Below are 19514 nucleotides of genomic sequence, written 5' to 3'. Positions count from 1 at the left end.
AAAAAAAAAAAAAAAAAAAAACATTCAGACATTGCAACAGTTCAAAAAGAATTTCCTACAGCATTAAGGAATTCTAATCATTCTTGTACGTCAATGTATTTAAGGTGTAACCACACAAACAACTCTAAGCAGCCCTGTTCAGATCCACTTAATTTGTAAACTACCCTCCGCGGTTCTAATATTCAAAACTCTAATTTAGTGGATGGTAAAGAGATTTATGAAATAACCCATCATAACTTCACATTCAAGTGAAGCTAATACAGAGAATTCCATCAGTAAAATCATCTAAAAGAAACATCACCCAAAAATTCCATTGGCCATTCGTCAACAACCATATAGCTCAAAATACCAAGCACCATAAAATCTAAGCAAAAATAAGAAACGCCCAGATCTTGAAAAGGGGAGAGGTAAGGAAGAGAAACGATTTCGAACCTTTCCTGGCCAGCAGTATCCCAAATCTGGGCCTTGATGACCTTGCTATCGACATTCAAGCTCCGAGTAGCAAACTCAACCCCAATGGTGGACTTGGACTCGAGGCTGAACTCGTTTTTGGTGAACCTGGAGAGCAAATTGGACTTGCCCACGCCGGAATCTCCAATCAGAACCACCTTAAAGAGGTAGTCGTAGTCATCTTCAGCTCTGTAGCCGGCCATCACAGTGCCCCCTTCTGAAGAAGAAGTTTGGTTGGAGTAAGGGAAGGGGAAGGGGCAATGGCTAGATCTCTGCGTGCTCGCTTTTGGGGGGTCCTTTCTCGATACTCTAGAGATTGTGAATTCCACGGGTTGGCCTGTGCTGGGCTGGACTCCAAATAGATGGAGGAGAACACGTCTCTTTTTCAAATTTTGGAATTGGAATTGGTCCCTTTTTTTTCTTTTGTTCTAGAAAGCTGTTGAATTGACGCCAATGCCCAAACTCTACTCGCTGGTGGAACTGGTTAAAGAAGGACATTTTCGTCATTTTCAATCATGGAAGCTTATTTATTTATGGGAGGGAAAAAGTGTGACACTCCCGAATCTTATTTCAAGTNTTTAAATTTTTTTTTTTTTTTTTTTTTATTTAGAAAATTGTTAAATGAAATTTAACTTTAAATAATCTAAATATCAGCGGCAAAAATAAATAAAATATTAAGTTATAACACTTTTATACTTTTTTTTAATTTTAAAAAATATAATAAGTCGGAAATAAAGTATTAAGTTATAACAATTCCATACCTTTTTTTTTTATTTTAGGTAAGTTTTCGGTTGAGGTGGAATTAATGATGCTAACTTTTAAAAGAATTNAGAATTAGGATAAGAAAACAAAATTCAGCAAAAAAAAAAAAAAAAAAAAAAAAAAAGGAAAATAAGATTGCGTTTGCCGGGAGTCGAACCCGGGTCTATTGCTTGGAAGGCAATTATCCTAACCGTTGGACTACAAACGCTACCTGTTGGTTTTCTACAAAGTTATATAAATAAATAATAATATTTCTATTTTGGCAAAAATGTCGGAAATATCCATTTCCTATTTTATAAAATATTTATAAATACAAAGTATAATGTTTAAACCGTAGATAATTTAATCTAACTTAATATTTTCGTAGTAAATGAAATAATCTATTAAAATTCAAGAATAATGATTATTTTGATTTCATACCAGAAAAATTCTAAATTAATCCAACGTTATTTTGTCTCGCTAATATAGGAATGTATAAAATGTTGGGAACCTCGACCTTTTATAATGGTATGATAATTTTTAATTTAAGTATAAGTTTTCAAATTTTTTCTTTTAATTTATCGAAAATGTCTCATACCAATAAAAATGTGTTACTTATTAATAAACTCATTATGTTTCCTCATAATTAGCCATGCGAGACAGAGAATACAGAATACCTTCCGTACATAGAATATAGAATATAAGGACAACAATATATCTTTATACATTTTGGTGTATTTTACCATTTACCATTAAAACTAGTCCTCAAGCTTAATGGAATTAAATATATAAATAAATAAAAAGAGAACAATTTAGAGATAAAATAGAATATTTTTAAAAAAATGTTAATTATAAAATATTTTGCTAACTTCAATTTTTTTTTTCTTTTTTGTCGTATTTTATGTTAAACATTTAGGAACGATATATTTGTTGGATTGTGACACATAAAGAAAATATGAATAAATAAAATCAAAGATACGTACAACAACTTCATACTTGGCCATCCCTATCTTATAGTTCTCTAAATTTCACGGTCGTCAACATCTTCCTCGCCAAATTTCAACCTATTTTCTCTAAAAATTTCATGACCCTCAAATATATTTATATCGTTAGACCACAATATTTTACATTTATAGTTATATTAATTATTTGAAAAATATTACAATTACAATTCTAACCTTGTAAGAAGCAAATTTAAGATTTTGTTTTATAAAATTGAGTGATTTGGGGAGAATTTAATTATATATAACTAATGTAAGTATGAATAAGTAAATTAGGGAAAATTAAATAGAGAATAAGAATGGTTAAAAATTTATTGTAAAGATGGATATAAAATGTAGAAATTGGATTTTTGTGATCAATATAATAGAAAGTTGAACGTTGAATATTTGACTTACCACTTTATTGAACTAAACAACAAATAAATAAATAAATTAAAAAAAAGGGGAGGGAGAATTGGGGGTAAAATTACGAAGACAGGGCGGGGGAAGTGGGCGGCTAAGGGGCAACATTTGATTCATTTCCCGTCATTTAATGGCACAGAAATTCAAAAATCCGCTGTCTTTTGACTTCTCCAATCCCCATACTATTTGCTTTTGGAACCTTCCTTCTTTTTCCACATCCTCCACAGTCCATTTTCTACCTCCCTTAATCAATTCAATGTCCCCCAATTCCGATTTAATTCCGACCTCTAAAAAGTTAAATAAGAGTCTCGTTCTTGTTTCTTCTGTAGCTTCCCACGCGGGTTTATATGTTGTACACGCCCCCCTTCCTCAAATCCACATTTTCTAATTCCATTTTCTTCTCTCTTTCTCTCTCTCTCTCTCTCTCATGGCTGCCTCCACCAACAAATCTTTACTTCCCCTCCTCCTCCTTCTTCTTCTTCTTCTTCTTCTATCCTCCATTTCCCCATCTGCCCAATCCAGAAGCCTCAACATCAACAGGCTCTTCTTCGCCGCTCTCCCAAAAGGCTCCACGCCGCCGTCTGCTCCCAGCGATAAAACCCACGCCGGTCTCCCCGCCCAGGACTGCCTCCGTGGTCGCCGCCTCATCCCCGCCCATCCCCCACATTATTATTACAACAATCGAATCCTCCGCTCCGTCCCCAGCCCCGGTGTCGGCCATTAACAGCTTCCCAGTAATCATCTCTTTCTCTCTCTCTCTCTCTTTTTAAATTTGATTCTCAGGTTTATCAGCGTACATAAATTAGGAGAAATTGTTGTTCCTTGTCAGCTCTTCCTGATTTAATTTTGTCCCTATCATTATTAATTATTATTGAACTCTTAATCTCTTGGTTTATTTAATTACGACTTCATTATTTCAATATTTTTACACTGTAAACTTATACTTCAAAAAGAGAATAAATTAATTATTTAAAATAAGCTCCTTTTCAAGGCCCCATTGTTACTAAAGATAATTTGGAATAAAGATTATTACTATTAATTATTACTAATATTGGAAATCAACGTTAAATTTAAATGAACATTTCCAAATAGATGAATGAATAGAAATAGGGTTAACTTTAAGGGAATAATTTAATTTCTCTCTTTTTTTTTTTCTTTAAAAAAATAATTTCATAAAATAATAAAAATGAGAATAAAAAAAATAAAGCTGAAAAATTCTCATCCTTTAATTTCAACCTACCTTGTTCCATTCTCATTTCATTAATTCCATCCCTATTAATAGGCATAAAGTAATTAAAATTGCGTCAATAACACACCATATTCCCTTCTCTACCAATATTTTGTACTCTTTGTTTCATATTTGTGTAATAACTTCGAGATCCGTGTTTATTTGGTTTTTGAACTTATACGGTATTTAATAAGTCTTTAAATTTTCAATTTTATGTAGGGGTATTCGTACGACCCAATAATATTATCGACCCGAAATATCCAATCCTACCTCGATTAATTTTATATAGGGTTGGGTTGAATTTTTTAAATATCAAATTCGATTCGATTGGCAAGTAGATATTTTTCTTAGTTAGATCAATCCAAACAACTCGAAAATAGGGTTGCAATCCAACTCAACTCTATCCCTACTCTTGAAAAAATTAAGGTATTTAACATTTATAATCGATGCTAGTGATACATTGTGACTGATAAATGTTTGACATGAAGATATTTTAGTTATTGATGTAATATGTACAGTGAATAATTAATTTTTTTTAAATAATTTTAAAAAGAATAACTTGACAACTCCCTAATTCAAAAATAGACAGTTAGATTCCAGTTGGATTGTGAATTATATTTCAATCCACTTGAAATTTTAAATTGGTTAAAGATTTTTCCAATCTAATTTTACTCAGACTAATAAAAAATAAAATTTTAAAATTTAATATGCGAACATTCTAGACACCTGAAGAATTAAACTTTTATTTTAACTTAATATTTATTAAAAAAAATTCCTTGGTTTTTTAAGAATATTATCTACCTCAAATTAGGTATAAATCACCCTAATTTTATTTGATAAAATAAAAAAAATCCATAAATCCAAATAAAAAACACTCAACCCATCCAAAACAAATAAAATGCCAAATCCAACTAAAATAAATGTTATCACAAAATTTAATAATTTTTTAAAAGAATATTACCATATATATGTAAGGAAGATGTTATTAAATATATTTATTCAAATTCAATATTTAACTAAATGGTAATAAAATTATAGATTAAATTATTTTTTTGGACCTATATTGTTGAACAAATAATGGAAATTTCTCAAAATAATTTATTTAATCAAACAAAAAAATTTGTCACATCATATGATTGTATTAACTTCATTCCAATTATGAAGATATATCCATTAATTAAAAAAAAAAAAAAAAAAAGACATCCATTTAATTTCACTTTTCAAAAAATTAAAAAGAAAGAAAAATCCATTAATTTCGAGTGTTTTCAAGTGTTATGGAAAAGTGCAAAAAGAAAGACTAAAAGCGCTTTCAGTGGATATAATTATTATTATCGTTAAATAAAGGAAATTGGTGCACCATTTTTATTTTAATTTATACTCATAATTAAATTAAAATGACTCAAATTTGAAATAATTTAGGAGAGATACATAAATAAATCGAGAACACATCCAAGTGAGAGTGATTCTGAGAATAGAGTGATTAAGAAATACTTAAAAGAATTGAGAGTCACTACTCATAGTCTTCGTAAACTTGTTCATAGAGTTTACTCGAGGTAGGTAAGTGATATAAGAACATGCTGATTAAATATGATAAAAGTTTAAAAATATAATATTATTTAAAAAAAATGTCAAAGGTTTGGCATAAAATCAAAATTGAATTGATTTAGCTCCCTTTTGTGTGGGAATAAAAAAGAAAAAGGGTCCATCAAAACCATCCCATGAGCCCTACAAAGCATTTAGAACACTAAAGTTTAAATATAAAGAGGTAGCTTACTTGTCACTACATCCCTCCACCTGTCCATCTTTTTTAAATGGACAAAACAGTATCATCAAACCACCCAACAAAACAAAGCAAAAAAAGAAAAACATTTATAATTTAAGATTCATGGGTCCAACTTGAGTGTATTTTGCTGACCTGCTAGCTTGACTAGTGAGAAAGTCCAACATGAACCACTTGGGCTTGGGCAATTTGGAATGGAATTTTGTGATCCTCATAAGCCCACACCAAAAACACTGTCCAGATCTTGTCGACAGATTGCGGCATTGTCCTCAGAAATGTCCCTTTTTTTGGGATTTTGCTTCAATGGCCACGCTCTCGTTGTCTTTTGGTAATAAGGGCTTGTGGGTGCATGCGATGGAGGCCGATGGATGTTATACTTCACTTCCCCAAATGGGTATTCAATCATCTACTCTCTCATGTCCTTTCATTCTCATCTTTGTCACTGTTTTTCTTACTGTTTGATCCAGGATGAAGTTCTTTCTGAGCATGGTGTATTTTAAATGATGGGTTATCTTTTATTTCATCCCTATCGATTGGAGAGAAGAACAAAATATTCTTTATAAGGGCGTGAAAACCTATAACACATGCATTTTAGAAACCTTGGGGAAGACCCCACTAAGGCGTCGCCTTCCTATTTTACTTTGAATGTTGTCTATAAGTCTGGATTGAAGATATGCATTTTAGAAACCTTGGGGAAGTCCCCACTAAGGCGTCACCTTCCTATTTTACTTTGAATGTTGTCTATAAGTCTGGATTGAAGATCTTTCTGGGCAGGAAACTCGCCACACGATGTAACACATCACCTATTTGATGAAACTTTGCTCAAATTTATTGAGTTCCTATGTTTTTTTGGGACAGCCACATGAATGAATGTGTTTTGTCTCTTTTTGCAGCGCTTCAAAAGTGAGAACACAAAGATGAGGTTCATTGATAAAGCTTGTCTGCTAAGGAAAGTGTCTTCCAGCTAAGTCCCCAAGGTAATGAACACAAAGATTAGAGTTTTGGTTCACACTCCATATTCCTTTATGCTTTTCCATACACAACTCTTATCCTTTAAGTCATCTTTTGTACCATCTTTGCGTTAAGAAAACATTCTCCATGAAAACCTTTCTTTACTAGACGCGTCTGAAAAGGCTGTTACACTTAAAAGAGTTTTAATGGGCTTGCTTTCTTCTTTCTGTAGTCCCTAACTAAGTTCTTACAAATCTTCCTCCCTTATCAGACGTAATCTAGATGAATATCAATCAAACTGAGGCAATACTCGTTAGAACTTTCCCAGAGTCATCAAAATGGACCAATATGAACATATGAAGACTGGAACATTTTAAATTCCTCATATCACAGTCCCTAGACGTGAAGTGGAGTTAATAGAAAAATGTTGAAAGTAGGGTCCCAACCTCCTTTTGCTGTCGTCTTAGAATATGAACACAAGGGTAGTAAGATTGCAGCCACATTTTTTATAGGTCCGTGGTCGGTCAGTTTGATATGGTGAAGACTTAAAGTCATGATAATCAAGCTCAATCTCTATCTCTATCTCTTTGAATTCTGGGAAATCCATACCTTTCAAAAAAGTATATATATATATATATCATGTTTTTTTTTGTTCGATAGATACACATATATCTTAATTAGTTGATCTGTCTTGACAATTAGACATATGTACTTTTAGAGTCAGTATTTTTGGGTTGGCTGGTTCCTTGGTCCAACCCATCCAATTAAAGATGACAACCTAACTCATCCCTAGTATCATAAAAATTTAGAGCTTTGGTTGGCGAGAATGAATATAGTCTAACTCAACCCAACCTTTTTGATTCGGGTTGGGTTGATCAATTTTTTCAAGCACGGTAATTAATCTCCTATATATGGTTAACCAAACTTAGGCTGAATTTCTAAATCTGCTATTAAAAATATATTTAAAAACATAAAATAAAGTTGTTATTATTATTATTTTAAAAATGTTCATTTTTAGTTAGTCAAAGATCGGAAATATTTTTTAATCATAATTCTCGGATTCCAAACCACATAAATTTATTTTTTATTCTCCCTACCTAATTTTTAGAGACATTTTGTATCACTTCCATTTTATTTTCTTAGCATCACGATGAATGAATTTCCAAGAAACTATACATTACAATTAAAATTAATTAAATCATAAAATTTCATAAATCAATATAATCATTAATTTAGAGTTTTAATTATATTATTCATATTTTTCTCTATGACAGCTAATTTCCGAAATTAAGGAAGGGTAGGTTTGGAAGATGGACTCAACTGGTTGGCTATCCACCAAACTGGCACCGCTGCGGTGATGCTTTACGTAAACGACAGTCCAATATAATAATGACACGTCATTAATTAAACCAAATAACGCAATAAAAAAGTCCACGGCGACAGCATTATTTAATTGAGTCAAGTCAAAAGCACCCGTCCCGATGGGGTTTTTTTTTTTCTTAATTGAAAAAATCGATATCTGACGTCAGCTAGCAAAGTCTTTGACTTCAGACCCTTTATAACCACGTGGCGGTCTTTTAATGGTTGGAAATTATCGAATCGGTACGCAACTTGTCGGCCTCTTAATTTTGCCACCAGGCTACGTGGCAGATTTAGAATCCGAAACGTGGAGGTTTTTAATTGGCTTTCAGTCTCCTCAAAATGTAGCCATGGGTGGAATGGAAAAAAATAAACTCTTTAATATTCCACCATTTTGAATATTCTGCTACAAATATCCATTTAATTTGATTTTTCTCTTCTTTTGCTAAATTAAACTAAAATTCTCTGTCCCACTTTTTATATATTAATATCTCTTGCAAATAAATAAAAAAAAAAATTAAATGTTAAAAGTTATGCTGTATTATTAAAATTTTAGTATTTAAAAATTATATTAGAACATTATATTAACTAAACGAAGAAAAAAAAAAGAAAAGAGAACGATGAACTAAAATAATTATTTTTAAACGAATAAAAATTAAAAATATGAAAATTATAATGAATATTTTGAAAGTAATTATGGAAAAGAATATATAAGAGGAATACTAATAATTAATTACAGTATATGAAGTAATCCTAAAAAGCATTGTTTTTTTGTTTTCATAGAAAAAAAAAACAATACTTTTGAAAATGGGTTAATAAGTTTAAATTAAATGATTAAAATGTTTGAAGGGAAACCAAAAATATTCAACTGCCAGCTCAACCACAATAACTACTGGGCCCCACTGACTTTTTCCTAGTCAACCCTTCCTCAAATTCCACTACATACAAAATACTCCACTCCACCATTAGATTACATTTCTATATATTTTAAGAAAACTAAAATTTAAGAGGGAAGAATAATAAATTTTGTTCAAATTTGATAATATATAAGATTAAAAAAATTAGTTAAAATATATTATTACTTCTCACTCTATATTTTATTTTGGTTAATATTTTAAAATTTGAAAAATGTTGGATAATTTTATTTTTAATAGAATTATAAATATTTCATTTTCAAGAATTTAAAATATATCAAACGAGTCAAGAATATATATATATATATATATATATATATATATATTTTTTTAAGGTGGAAAAATCATAGTGCGTTTAATTCTTAATTGAGAGCATAGAGTAGAAGAAATGGACAGGAATCTGTGATAAATTTATCGTCAAACCTTTGGAACGTCACTTTCCCCGGTACTGGCCGCCATTGCTAATTCATGGACGATCTTACAATTTCTCGCTTCCCTTGATCGAACGCGGAATCCCCATTTCCCGTTGTTTGTTTCTTCTTTTTTTATAAAGCGATCCTTTTCCGTTTCTATCTTCTTGTGTTTTTCAATTCTCCATTAATCAGCAACTTGCTTTGCTTCTTGACCCACCAATTGGCGCAACTCTCTTTGTACAAATTACGGTTCTTCGTCTCGTTTAACTCTGATTTTGATCTGTGGTTTTCTTTTTCTTCCAAGATTTTCGAGTTTTCTGTTCTTTTTCTTCCGATTTTGCATCGTCAATTTCTCGGTGCTTTGCTGAATTTCGGTAACCCTAGAATTTGGGGGTTGGTGGGGGTTTTATGGCTGCCGCTGCGATTTTCTCGTCTTTACGGAGAAGGAGATCGCCGTCCTTGGAGGTATTTTTGGCCCCTGTTGACCTCTCCGATGTGGCCTTAGTTCGAACCCTGGCGATAGTTGCGATGGAGCTCGTTTCCCGATTTTCACAGAAATTTTTCTTCTTTCAGCGGAGGAATTCGCGATCTCTGATAAGGAAACTGGAGGTGTGTTTAGTCTTTTTGGACTGTTTGAAGGATTCCGGTGCTACTTTGCCTCACACGGCGTTGCTCTGTTTGAAGGAGCTTTATTTGTTGTTGTATCGGTCGAAGATACTCCTTGATTATTGCTCCGAATCGAGTAAGTTATGGATGTTGCTTCAGAACCACTCGATTTCGGGGCATTTCAATGATTTGAATTTGGAGTTGTTGACATTTTTTGATGTTTTCCCTTTTGAGGAAGTTGAATTAGCTGTGGATGTTAAAGAACAGGTTGAGCTCTTGCAAAAGCAATTGAGAAGGACTAGGATGTTTGTTGATGAATGCGATGAGGTGTCGAGGGTGCGCTTCCTTTCGTTTCTCGATGAATTTGAGAATGGGAGGCTTCCGAATCCGAGGGAATTGAGGGAGTTTTTTGTGGATAAGTTGAAGATTCGGAATGCTAAGTGTTGTAGAGCTGAAATTGAGTTCTTGGAGGAGCAGATTGTCAATCATGAGGGCGACGTTGAGCCAACCTTAGCAGTGTTAAATGGTTTTGTTGCTTTTACTAGATATAGTAGATTTCTCCTCTTCGGATTTGAGGAAGATGAAGTTGATTCAGGTGCAGGAAACCAGAAGAAGCTGAAGAAGAACTTGATTAGCCAGGAGATTGCTGAGACGCTTTTAACGATTCCGAGGGACTTCTGCTGCCCGATATCACTGGATTTGATGAACGATCCGGTGATCATTTCTACAGGTCAGACATACGACCGCAGTTCGATTACTAGATGGATGGAAGAAGGGCACAGCACTTGCCCAAAGACGGGGCAATTGCTCGTTCATACCCGCCTCGCTCCCAACCGCGCGTTAAGGAATTTGATCATCCAATGGTGCATTGCCCATGGAGTTCCTTATGATCCACCAGAAGGAATGGATGCATCTGCTGAAAGTTATGCAATGGCCTCTCCCACACGTGCTGCGCTTGAAGCCAACAGAGCAACAGCTATAATCCTTATTCAACAGTTATCAATCGGATCGCAAGATGCAAAGTCGATTGCTGCTCGTGAGATTCGTTTGTTGGCCAAAACAGGGAAAGAGAATCGTGCGTTCATCGCAGAAGCCGGTGCAATCCCCCATCTTCAAAAGTTGCTGGCTTCCCCAAACCCAGTTGCACAGGAGAATTCAGTGACTGCTATGCTTAATCTCTCAATATATGACAGGAACAAGAGTTTGATTATGAGTGAGGTAGGGTGTTTAGGATCGATAACCGAAGTGTTGAGATCTGGGCATAGTACAGAAGCACGGGAAAACGCTGCAGCTACGTTGTTCAGCCTCTCTGCAGTTCATGACTACAAGAAGAGAATAGCAGAGGAGAGTGGTGCAGTTGAAGCCTTGGCAGGGTTGTTGAGAGATGGTACCCCAAGAGGAAAGAAGGACGCTGTAACAGCTTTGTTTAATCTCTCAACGCATACCGATAACTGCGTTCAGATGATAGAGGCCGGAGCAGTAACAGCGCTTGTAGGAGCATTGGGGAACGAAGGTGTTTTTGAGGAAGCAGCTGGTGCATTGGCCTTGATTGTTAGACAGCCCGTTGGAGCCGAAGCAGTCGCTAAAGAGGAGAGAGCTGTGGCAGGATTAATAGCAATGATGCGATGTGGTACACCAAGAGGAAAAGAGAATGCAGTAGCAGCTTTGCTCGAGTTATGCCGGAGTGGAGGCGCTGCCACGACCGAGCAAGTGTTCAAGGCTCCCGCTTTGGCTGGGTTGCTCCAAATGCTCCTATTTACTGGTACCAAGCGAGCAAGAAGAAAGGCTGCTTCGCTAGCTCGAGTGTTCCAAAGATGTGAGCATGTTGTAATGCATGGGGTTGGTTATGCCTATCCAAGTAACTCGGCTTCTAACAGGGACTCCAGCTTTGCTAGCGAGGTGTCTGTGCCGATATCCATCTCGGTACCGGTCGTGTAGTCACGCTGTTCACTGTTCCCCAATTTTGTTCAAACGTTAACCGATTCTTTGATTGAAATATTAGAACGGAAGGATTATAGCCACAACCATGTCCATATTTTATGAAACAATGGTTGCTAGTAATGATGTAATCTACTCTTCGTTTTACATACTTGTATCCTTGCTGTAATAGAAAATATTTATTGGCAAAAATAGAGGCTCTGTTACAACATTCATCACTTCGATCCTGGAACTAGGATGAGCTCTTTCCATTTCCAATGCCTTAAAATTGGTTCAATATGGGTATCTTCCAATGCCATCAATTTGTCAAAAAGTCGTTTGTGAAGATATGTTTCCTATCATCAATTTGCGTACCTATGCTTAGGGTTTCATGGGTTCCTTCTGAGTACCTTCTGAGTACCTACACCAAGGACTTCATGTGTTCCTTCGTAGTCTACACCAAAGACTTCATGTGTTCCTTAAAATGTAGTCTGTGTCATAAGACCATGCTACACTATTCATCGAGAGGTATTTAGGATATCTCAGGTTTTCGTTCTAAGAGTTTTTTTGTCAAGTGTGGAAGTACAATTAAGGAACAATTCTCAACAAGTACACTCTAATTCATATGAGTATAAACATTTCTTTCAAGTGTCTTGAGTGGTAGCTACGTACTTTTCCTCTTAATTCATATCCAAAGTTGATATAATCTCCTTAAAAATTTTCATACTTACCCTTAATATTATTGTAAATGAGTCTCATATAAACTTTTGATTTCAATACTTGCTATTACTTTGATCAGGCTTTCTCCGAAGCAACGATAGTAAACATTGACTTCACAGTTATATTGAAACTTCAGTTCTTTTCCTATCTTGTTTCTTTTACAAAACAAAAAACAAAAAGCATAGTTAGGTGGCAAAGTAACGAGCATTGGGTCGGGGAAGTCCCACTCAGAGCAGTCTTGTGTTTACAATAATAACAAGTGGTTAAAGAAATGATCAAGAATGGTGGGGCATCGGGGCTTTCCACCGCCCGTGTACTTACAAATGCAATGAGATGAAGGAAAAGGCACTCAAAGTGGAAGCAGAGTCGGCCATTTTACCCAGCAACCATTGGAGATCAGATCAAGACACCTGTATGATAGCAGAAATCAACGTGGTGGACTCTTTATTATGATGGGTCACACATTGTTTTCAACTCAAATGCAAGCCACCGTAGTTTTCCTTACTCTAAAAGATACTTTGCACCCACCAAGCCATTCAACACAGTCTTACCGCATTTAAGACTCTTACAGTCAACTTCAGCTGTCCCAACTTCTCCAGCTTCTGAAATTTGAAGGAATAATGAGACAAAGGAGTAATAATGTTTGTTCTAAGATTTAATTAAGCTATCATTCTAATAATGCCAATCAGAGAATTCAAACCTGGTGAAAGTAGATTGAACTTCAACAGCTTCCCAGCATCAGGGGTCCTCATGGCTTGGGTCCCTAACAATTGTGTTCTGTCTGATTTGTACTTTTTTTTTTTTGAAAAAAATAGAAAATTCCGAAAGAATTCACAAGCATACAAAAAAGAGAAGCCCACAGGGCGCCAACTACAAGAAGGAGCTCCAATCAAGTAATATGAGATCTAGTGAATAGTTACAAAAAGGCCTACATACTGATGTCCAAAGAGAAATAGAGAATATAATAAAAGACAAAACATTATTGTATCACTACTCTCTCCCTATGAAGATTCAATTATTTCTCACCCCACGGATCCTACAAAATAGCATAAACCCAGCCTGTCACAAAAACAGTCTTTTCTCACAAAGGTGGATGGTGGAGATTGAAATTGTAACATGCGGCTCGCTCTGATACCATTTTGTAAAAGTCCAAGCCTACCACTAGTAGATATTGTGGTTTTTCAGCTTTCCAGGTTTTAAAATGCTTTAACTAAGAAGTTTTCACACTTTTAATAAGAAATGTTTCGTTCCCCTCTCTCCAACCTATGTGGGATCTCACAAGAACCATCTTTTTTATACAAAAGGCCGATGGTGGAGAAGCTCCTCAATCTACTTCATGCATCTTTGAGAGCTCGCAAAGCTATGAGCCAAACATCTTAAAGAAACCAACACCAAACAGCCCGAGGAAAATCACAACTCTGGAGGTTATAATCAAGGTCCTAAAGTGTGTTCTTTCTGATAGTAATCACCATAGTAACCATGGCAAAGTGGCAGAATGTTTGGATTCAATTTGGTCGTGTACTCCAGTATCCAAAGACAAGTAGCAATCAGGGGAGATCTGGATGTTTCTTTTAGCAGATTCCAAGCCAATTTCACAGAGTGGAAGCAGCAGTACGGCTATCCTTCACCTTCATTAACTTTTGGTAGTTCAAAATCGCCCTCAACGTGCACAGTTACCTACAATAGACAAATGAATCAGGAAGTGATACTAAAAATCATGAACGTATGCCCCTCCAGATGATACAAGATGAACATCAGATATGAGATACTTGAACACTTCACGTTGCAAAATGGATACATTTTATTCGGATGTGATATGTTCAGATAAGGGATACTGAAAGAGGGATTTATTGAAGGGTTGATGAGAAGATTTATGAATTTTGAAGAATGCTCTATATATATAGAAAGAATACAAACAGATATCTAGAAAATCTACCTAGAAATCAGAAAATTTGGTAACAAACCAATAAACAAATTAAATCAAAACAAAATCTAATCAAATCAATAATAAATCTAACTACTAAAGAGATTTAATTAGATATTACCCGACAGAAATCTAAACAAATACGTGATCTTTAACAACATCAAACAAGCACGAAAGCCTGTGTAAATCCTCAAGGGCCAAAGCAATCTCCTTCCCCCGTTTGGCAGCCTGTTGGAAGTCCTCAACAAATCATCATTAAAGTCCTCGAACAAATAGAACCTTCTCTAAAGTTGGACGCGTGCGCGTAAATGAACCCTACTCAGAAGGAAGGAGATACTACTATAATCTAAACACTAATAACAACAAAACTAAATTAATGAAATATTAAACAAGAATACAAACTCTTTCTTCACATGTTACAGGGTTTCATGATACTTCACTGATATCTCCATAACAAAAGATAAACCATCAATATTCAAAGACAATAGGAAACAGAAAACAAATGCATGAAAGTCAGATTCTATTTACATTTTACAAGATTGAAACAAACTAATCCGTGGATGCAACAGTACTTCCTGCTCAGAGAGAAGGAACCAGAACATATAATCTTAGGTGGAGATGCTGATCCAAGTAAAGATTCCTATTTGATGCAATGTTAGGAACCTCGACTATCTACCATTGCTTTTGGTTTCCTGAAAATGCCTCATATCAATGGAGTTAATGTTTCTCACTTATAAACCCATGATCCAATGTAGAATACTATAATAAGGAATAATAAACTAACATATGAATATAGTTCCGCGGGATTCAAATTCCTAATAATAATCACTTGCATACTATACAATGATCCAACACTAATGCCTATTCCCTATTACACAACCAAAGTAGTCAAAATTATTATTCATTCACAGGTACAGCCACTAATTCTCTAAACAGGTCGAGCATTATGAGGGAATCAAAACCAATGAAAACATGTGAAGAAAGACATAGATGAGAGCCCAAATGTTCCATTTTATAATAATTTATGTTACATGTGAGCTAAGGAAAATCAGTAGTTCAGAAAAACAATCAACCTACTACGAAAATTTCTCTGCTGGAGCAAGGTTCCCTACTGTTCTACAACATTATTTACACTCCTCATGTTTCACCAAAAATTTCCTTGATCGCTCCGTCTGTTTTCTTCGATTATGACATCAGAATCTTTTCTGGCTGATTGAACTTCTTGTGGGTCAGATGAACCAGGATTCTCCGTCAAGAATTGCTGCCAGAAAACATCATTGACACCAGTTGGTACTGGAGCTTTGACTCCAGCTGCCTGATCTTTCGAGGCTATAGATTCAGGAGCAACGGTTGCCATGGGCTCCAAATTCATGTCAATTCCTGGTGATTTACACCGAAGCTCCTCACTAACTTGCCTGCAAGTTACAGCAGGGCTACTGGCATGACTTACAGATCCACCCAACTCCAGGTTTGAGCTGGAATCAAGTGGACTAATTGTTTGACCATAACTATGGACAATGCCTTCCCAAAAGGTTAGGGATGTCTCAACAAGTTCAAACTGTTCTTCTTTCAAAATTGGATCAAAACTACAATCCATATTTTCTCTACTGATGGTTTGAGTTGTCCCCATCTGATTATCCTCAATGTTATCTTCACTATTGTTGTAAGAAACTCTAGGCAATCTCCTCTTTCTATCAGAAGTTTCCAATTGTGGCAGAAGATCCAAGCGACGTCCTGGTTTATGCAAAAGACGAGCTATCAGACTGATAAATAATTGCATGCCTTGTTGAACACATTGAAATCGATCTTTCAAATTCTGCATTTGCAACACAACTCCTTGATACTCTTGTTCGTGTTTCCGCAACTCGAGAAGAATCTGCTCTTTATCCCGTTTCAGCGTCTCGATGTCATCCTCAAAACTCTTTCTTTCGACTTCAGTTAGCGGGGGAGATACTCCTTGTCCATGGGGGTTCTGTAAAGAATGACTATGAACTGGTTTTCTCCTGTGAATGTTCTTCATCAGGTGTTGCTTACCTCTAACAAAATCATCATTGGCAAATTCCCATTGTTCAGGATGCACCTTCTTGAACCCCTAAAGTAATGAACAAAATGTTCAGAAAACAAAAACAAGGACACAATCACAACAATAAGCAAGTAAATGAAAAACTCATCATCTTACATAAGTATTGAGCTGCCTGATGAAGCTCGAGAAGTTGCTATGCTTAAAGAATTTAGGCAACAAAACTGATGAGAACTCCAGTGGTTTCCAAACAACAAAGCTTTTATCACTTGAACTCCATGAAACAATCGAATTGGTTGAAGGATCATCGACCATATCATATGTTTTGACTAAAAATGGAGGCAACGAAGTCAAGCCGCTTCCCTGAGCTTCATCCATTCTATATCCTAACCTCTCCAGTCCCCAAAATAAGAACCCCCAAATTAAGAAACCAAAAGCTGTACATTAACAACTCCCAATCCACCAAATTGCAAACTGAAGATCGCGTATCAAAATCCTTACAAAAATATCAATACAACTCTTAACAGATTCACCACATCAAACTTCAAGAACAACAACGATAATCCACCAAAGAACTTCAAACCTCAAAAGCAAAAACCCCGAGTTGGGTCTTCATTTAAATCACAAAAACACCGGTGAATCCCAGAAGTTTCCATCGAAGCTTGATTTCCAGGAAAACCCAACTCAGAATTAACGATTTCCCATATGGGATTTTGAAAGAAAATACGAATTTTGCATCGACCCTCCTCCAGTCAACTCGAGTAGAACTTGCTCAACATAGCCTAAAGAAGACAAAAGAACAGAGAGTTGGGGAACGGAGTTTAACGGTTTGAACTGAAGTAATAAAATACTTAATGAAATCCAATCAATTCAATTGAAATAACAAAAAAGTGGAAACGAAAGACGATTAAAAAATGCCCTTTGATTCAACAAACAAAAAGAGGAGGGGGGAAAAGAGACGAACGATTAATAATCCAAACTCTGAGGACACCCGTACCTCCTTTCCTTCGCTTTGATTGGGAGAAACGTACATGGAAACTCAGAAATCTTTGATTGATGCACTGCCTAACACGGGCTTGAAGAAAATTATCAGTCACTAAAATGGCGGAAAAAGATAAAGCGCTGGAACTTGAAGGATAAGGCAACCATTATTAAGTATCCGATTCTTAAAATGTCCCAAATTGAAGGAGGCGCACGTGGAAGATAATGAATCGCCATATCTCAAAATTACGAACTACTCCCTCTTATTTTCCTTTTTTGGAAAAAAAAAATAATTCTCTGTCAATTTATTTTGGGCAAAATATATATTCGATCCTTGTATGGTAAATGTTTATTTGTTAAATTTCAAATTGTTTTTTTTTTAATCTTCTACCCAATTGAGTTAAATTTAATATTACAAATTTTTATTCATCAAATAGTTTACCAAATATATATCAATTTATATCTTGTAGTTTGAAAAAAAAAATCATATACATTTAAAAAAAAAAAGAATTAGAATAATTTCATTATATTTTTTTTACGAAAATTTGAACTCAAAACGTTGTGACAACGACCTACCAAAAAAATTGAGACTCGAACTAAATGGTTTCAATTCTTATTCACATGATTTCAAGTCTTAATTTTCACAAAAATAATTTAAAAGGTTCCATCATTTCTCCTTTAACAACTTAATTGAAGTGGTGTATCATTTCGTGTATAGATGTAATCTAGACCATAAATATAAAACATTACGATCCAACATAAAGACATGTTTGAACACAATCACGTATTTTAGCTCATTATAATTATTCAAGTCGAAGTAGTTAAAAAAAAAAACAAAATAATATATTTTGAAGGCTGAGATAAGTTTGACAAATAATGGCATCTTTTGTATATAAAAAAAATGTTATTTTATATATGAATACGACTATTATAGATGAGAATATATTTTTAGTTGCCACATTATGATATATAAGTGTAGGCATATAAAAAATGCTAAATATATAGTTATGTTGGTGATTTTTTTAAAACATAAAAGAAAAAGACAAACCACTAACCCAAAACGACACCACTTCATTTTCATATGTGCTCACTAAATTATTTATGGGTTCTTATTTTTGAATTCCAAATTATGCCATAGATATTGTTATTAAGATTTATAATCATTTTGGGATTAATAGATGCTTTTTTCTAATTATTCCACAAAATCATGTTGAATTATCTTGAATTTTAAACGGATTATGGCATAAAAATCATATTTTATTTAAAAATTTTATTATTACTTTTAAACGAAATATTCATACATTTTACGAAATAATATTAATATCCTTAACTTTTTATTTTAAAAATATTAAAAAAAATTTAAGGGAATTTAAATATATTTTTAATGTGTAATTAATGGTTACTCAAAAAAACTTTTAAAACATTAAATAGTATTAATGATATTTGTGAAAGGTTAAAAATATTTTATATACAAAATTTTAACCAATTTTATCTAACTAATTAATAAGAGTAAAAACTTATATGATTATTTTTTATAATTCAGCCGTGGATCCCACTTTACTAAAACTTAAATCCAACCTGAAAATTTATAATTGTTTTTTTTTTTTTATAAAAAAAGAAAACAAAAAAATAAAAACAAAGAGAGAGAGAGAAATAGAAGAAATAAAGCGCATGACAACTAAAAATGTCCCCCCGCACTCGCCGTCTCATCAACAGCCGGACTCCATCCCTCAATTTTCATTATAATTTAATATCGTCTACACGTCCGCGGCGCACGTGTGGGCTGTTCACCACCCACTACCATTAACTGCGGAATTAAATTAAACCATTCTCTTGTTATGTTTAAGAAACAATTTTTTTAAAGGAAAAATTCAATTCTCTTACCCTTTCAATTCCATCGCTTTTAAACTATAAATTTAAATAATTATTGTAATTAATATCTTCCCCTTCAATAAATTACATAAAATTCAACTTAAAAAGCATTTAAAATCGATCAAAATAATGTCTAAACTTAATCACAAAGGTACACTAAAAAGAAAGAAAAAAAAAATACAAAATATAAATAAATGTAAAATAAAATAAACAATATTTCACTCCTATATCCATC

At 34.2% G+C, this 19514-nt stretch overlaps 3 protein-coding genes, 2 long non-coding RNA genes and 1 other non-coding gene across 8 annotated transcripts in view; 2 read left to right on the top strand and 4 right to left on the bottom strand.

Annotated features, from left to right (window-relative positions):
- Positions 1 to 810, bottom strand: part of LOC111495392 (ras-related protein RABA1c-like) — a 2150-nt gene extending 1340 nt beyond the window's left edge. Inside the window, exon 1 of the mRNA XM_023145411.1 lies at positions 433 to 810. Within this exon, the coding sequence (XP_023001179.1) occupies positions 433 to 653 (221 nt within the window). The 5' untranslated portion in view covers positions 654 to 810. The remainder of the gene's footprint in view (positions 1 to 432) is intronic.
- Positions 811 to 1348: 538 nt separating this feature from the next.
- On the bottom strand, positions 1349 to 1420 carry TRNAG-UCC. Its single transcript has one exon. It is a non-coding gene; the product is annotated as a tRNA-Gly (tRNA).
- A 4452-nt stretch (positions 1421 to 5872) lies between these two features.
- LOC111495314 lies at positions 5873 to 7049 on the top strand. Of its 2 annotated transcripts, XR_002720293.1 has the most exons (3): positions 5873 to 5996; positions 6496 to 6579; positions 6825 to 7049. It is a non-coding gene; the product is annotated as an uncharacterized LOC111495314 (long non-coding RNA). The 2 variants fall into 2 exon arrangements; XR_002720292.1 differs by lacking the exon at positions 6825 to 7049 and having other exon boundaries at positions 6496 to 6661.
- Positions 7050 to 9222: 2173 nt separating this feature from the next.
- On the top strand, positions 9223 to 12001 carry LOC111495327 (U-box domain-containing protein 17-like). The gene has a single exon (XM_023145305.1). The coding sequence runs from the start codon at positions 9648 to 9650 to the stop codon at positions 11781 to 11783; it is 2136 nt and encodes a 711-aa protein (XP_023001073.1). The 5' UTR covers positions 9223 to 9647; the 3' UTR covers positions 11784 to 12001.
- A 658-nt stretch (positions 12002 to 12659) lies between these two features.
- On the bottom strand, positions 12660 to 13666 carry LOC111495119. Its single transcript, XR_002720278.1, has 3 exons — positions 13183 to 13666; positions 13034 to 13084; positions 12660 to 12892 (listed from the first exon to the last, which is right to left on the bottom strand). It is a non-coding gene; the product is annotated as an uncharacterized LOC111495119 (long non-coding RNA).
- A 1729-nt stretch (positions 13667 to 15395) lies between these two features.
- LOC111495117 (heat stress transcription factor A-4a-like) lies at positions 15396 to 17562 on the bottom strand. 2 transcript variants are annotated; one of them, XM_023144995.1, is made up of 3 exons: positions 17391 to 17562; positions 16586 to 17208; positions 15396 to 16498 (listed from the first exon to the last, which is right to left on the bottom strand). In XM_023144995.1, the coding sequence occupies exons 2-3, from the start codon at positions 16802 to 16804 to the stop codon at positions 15551 to 15553; spliced, it is 1167 nt and encodes a 388-aa protein (XP_023000763.1). In that variant the 5' UTR covers positions 16805 to 17208; positions 17391 to 17562; the 3' UTR covers positions 15396 to 15550. The 2 variants fall into 2 exon arrangements, with proteins under 2 accessions (XP_023000763.1, XP_023000762.1); XM_023144994.1 differs by having other exon boundaries at positions 17424 to 17562.
- Between the last annotated feature and the right edge of the window lie 1952 nt (positions 17563 to 19514).

Source organism: Cucurbita maxima, unplaced genomic scaffold (genome assembly GCF_002738345.1).
Source record: "Cucurbita maxima cultivar Rimu unplaced genomic scaffold, Cmax_1.0 Cma_Scf00021, whole genome shotgun sequence".
NCBI classification, from domain to species: domain Eukaryota; kingdom Viridiplantae; phylum Streptophyta; class Magnoliopsida; order Cucurbitales; family Cucurbitaceae; genus Cucurbita; species Cucurbita maxima.
The sequence above is the reverse complement of the archived record's forward strand: the minus strand, read 5'-3'. Positions and strand labels throughout refer to the sequence as shown.

What these genes read in the sequence shown, in the direction of transcription:
- LOC111495327 (XM_023145305.1), top strand. Translation starts at nt 9,648, where the DNA reads ATGGCTGCCGCTGCGATTTTCTCGTCTTTACGGAGAAGGAGATCGCCG.
- LOC111495117 (XM_023144995.1), bottom strand. Translation starts at nt 16,804, where the DNA reads ATGGATGAAGCTCAGGGAAGCGGCTTGACTTCGTTGCCTCCATTTTTA. An exon ending in TCAGGCAGCTCAATACTTAT is followed by an intron (nt 16,499 to 16,585) that starts GTAAGATGATGA and finishes TCATTACTTTAG; the next exon opens with GGGTTCAAGAAGGTGCATCC.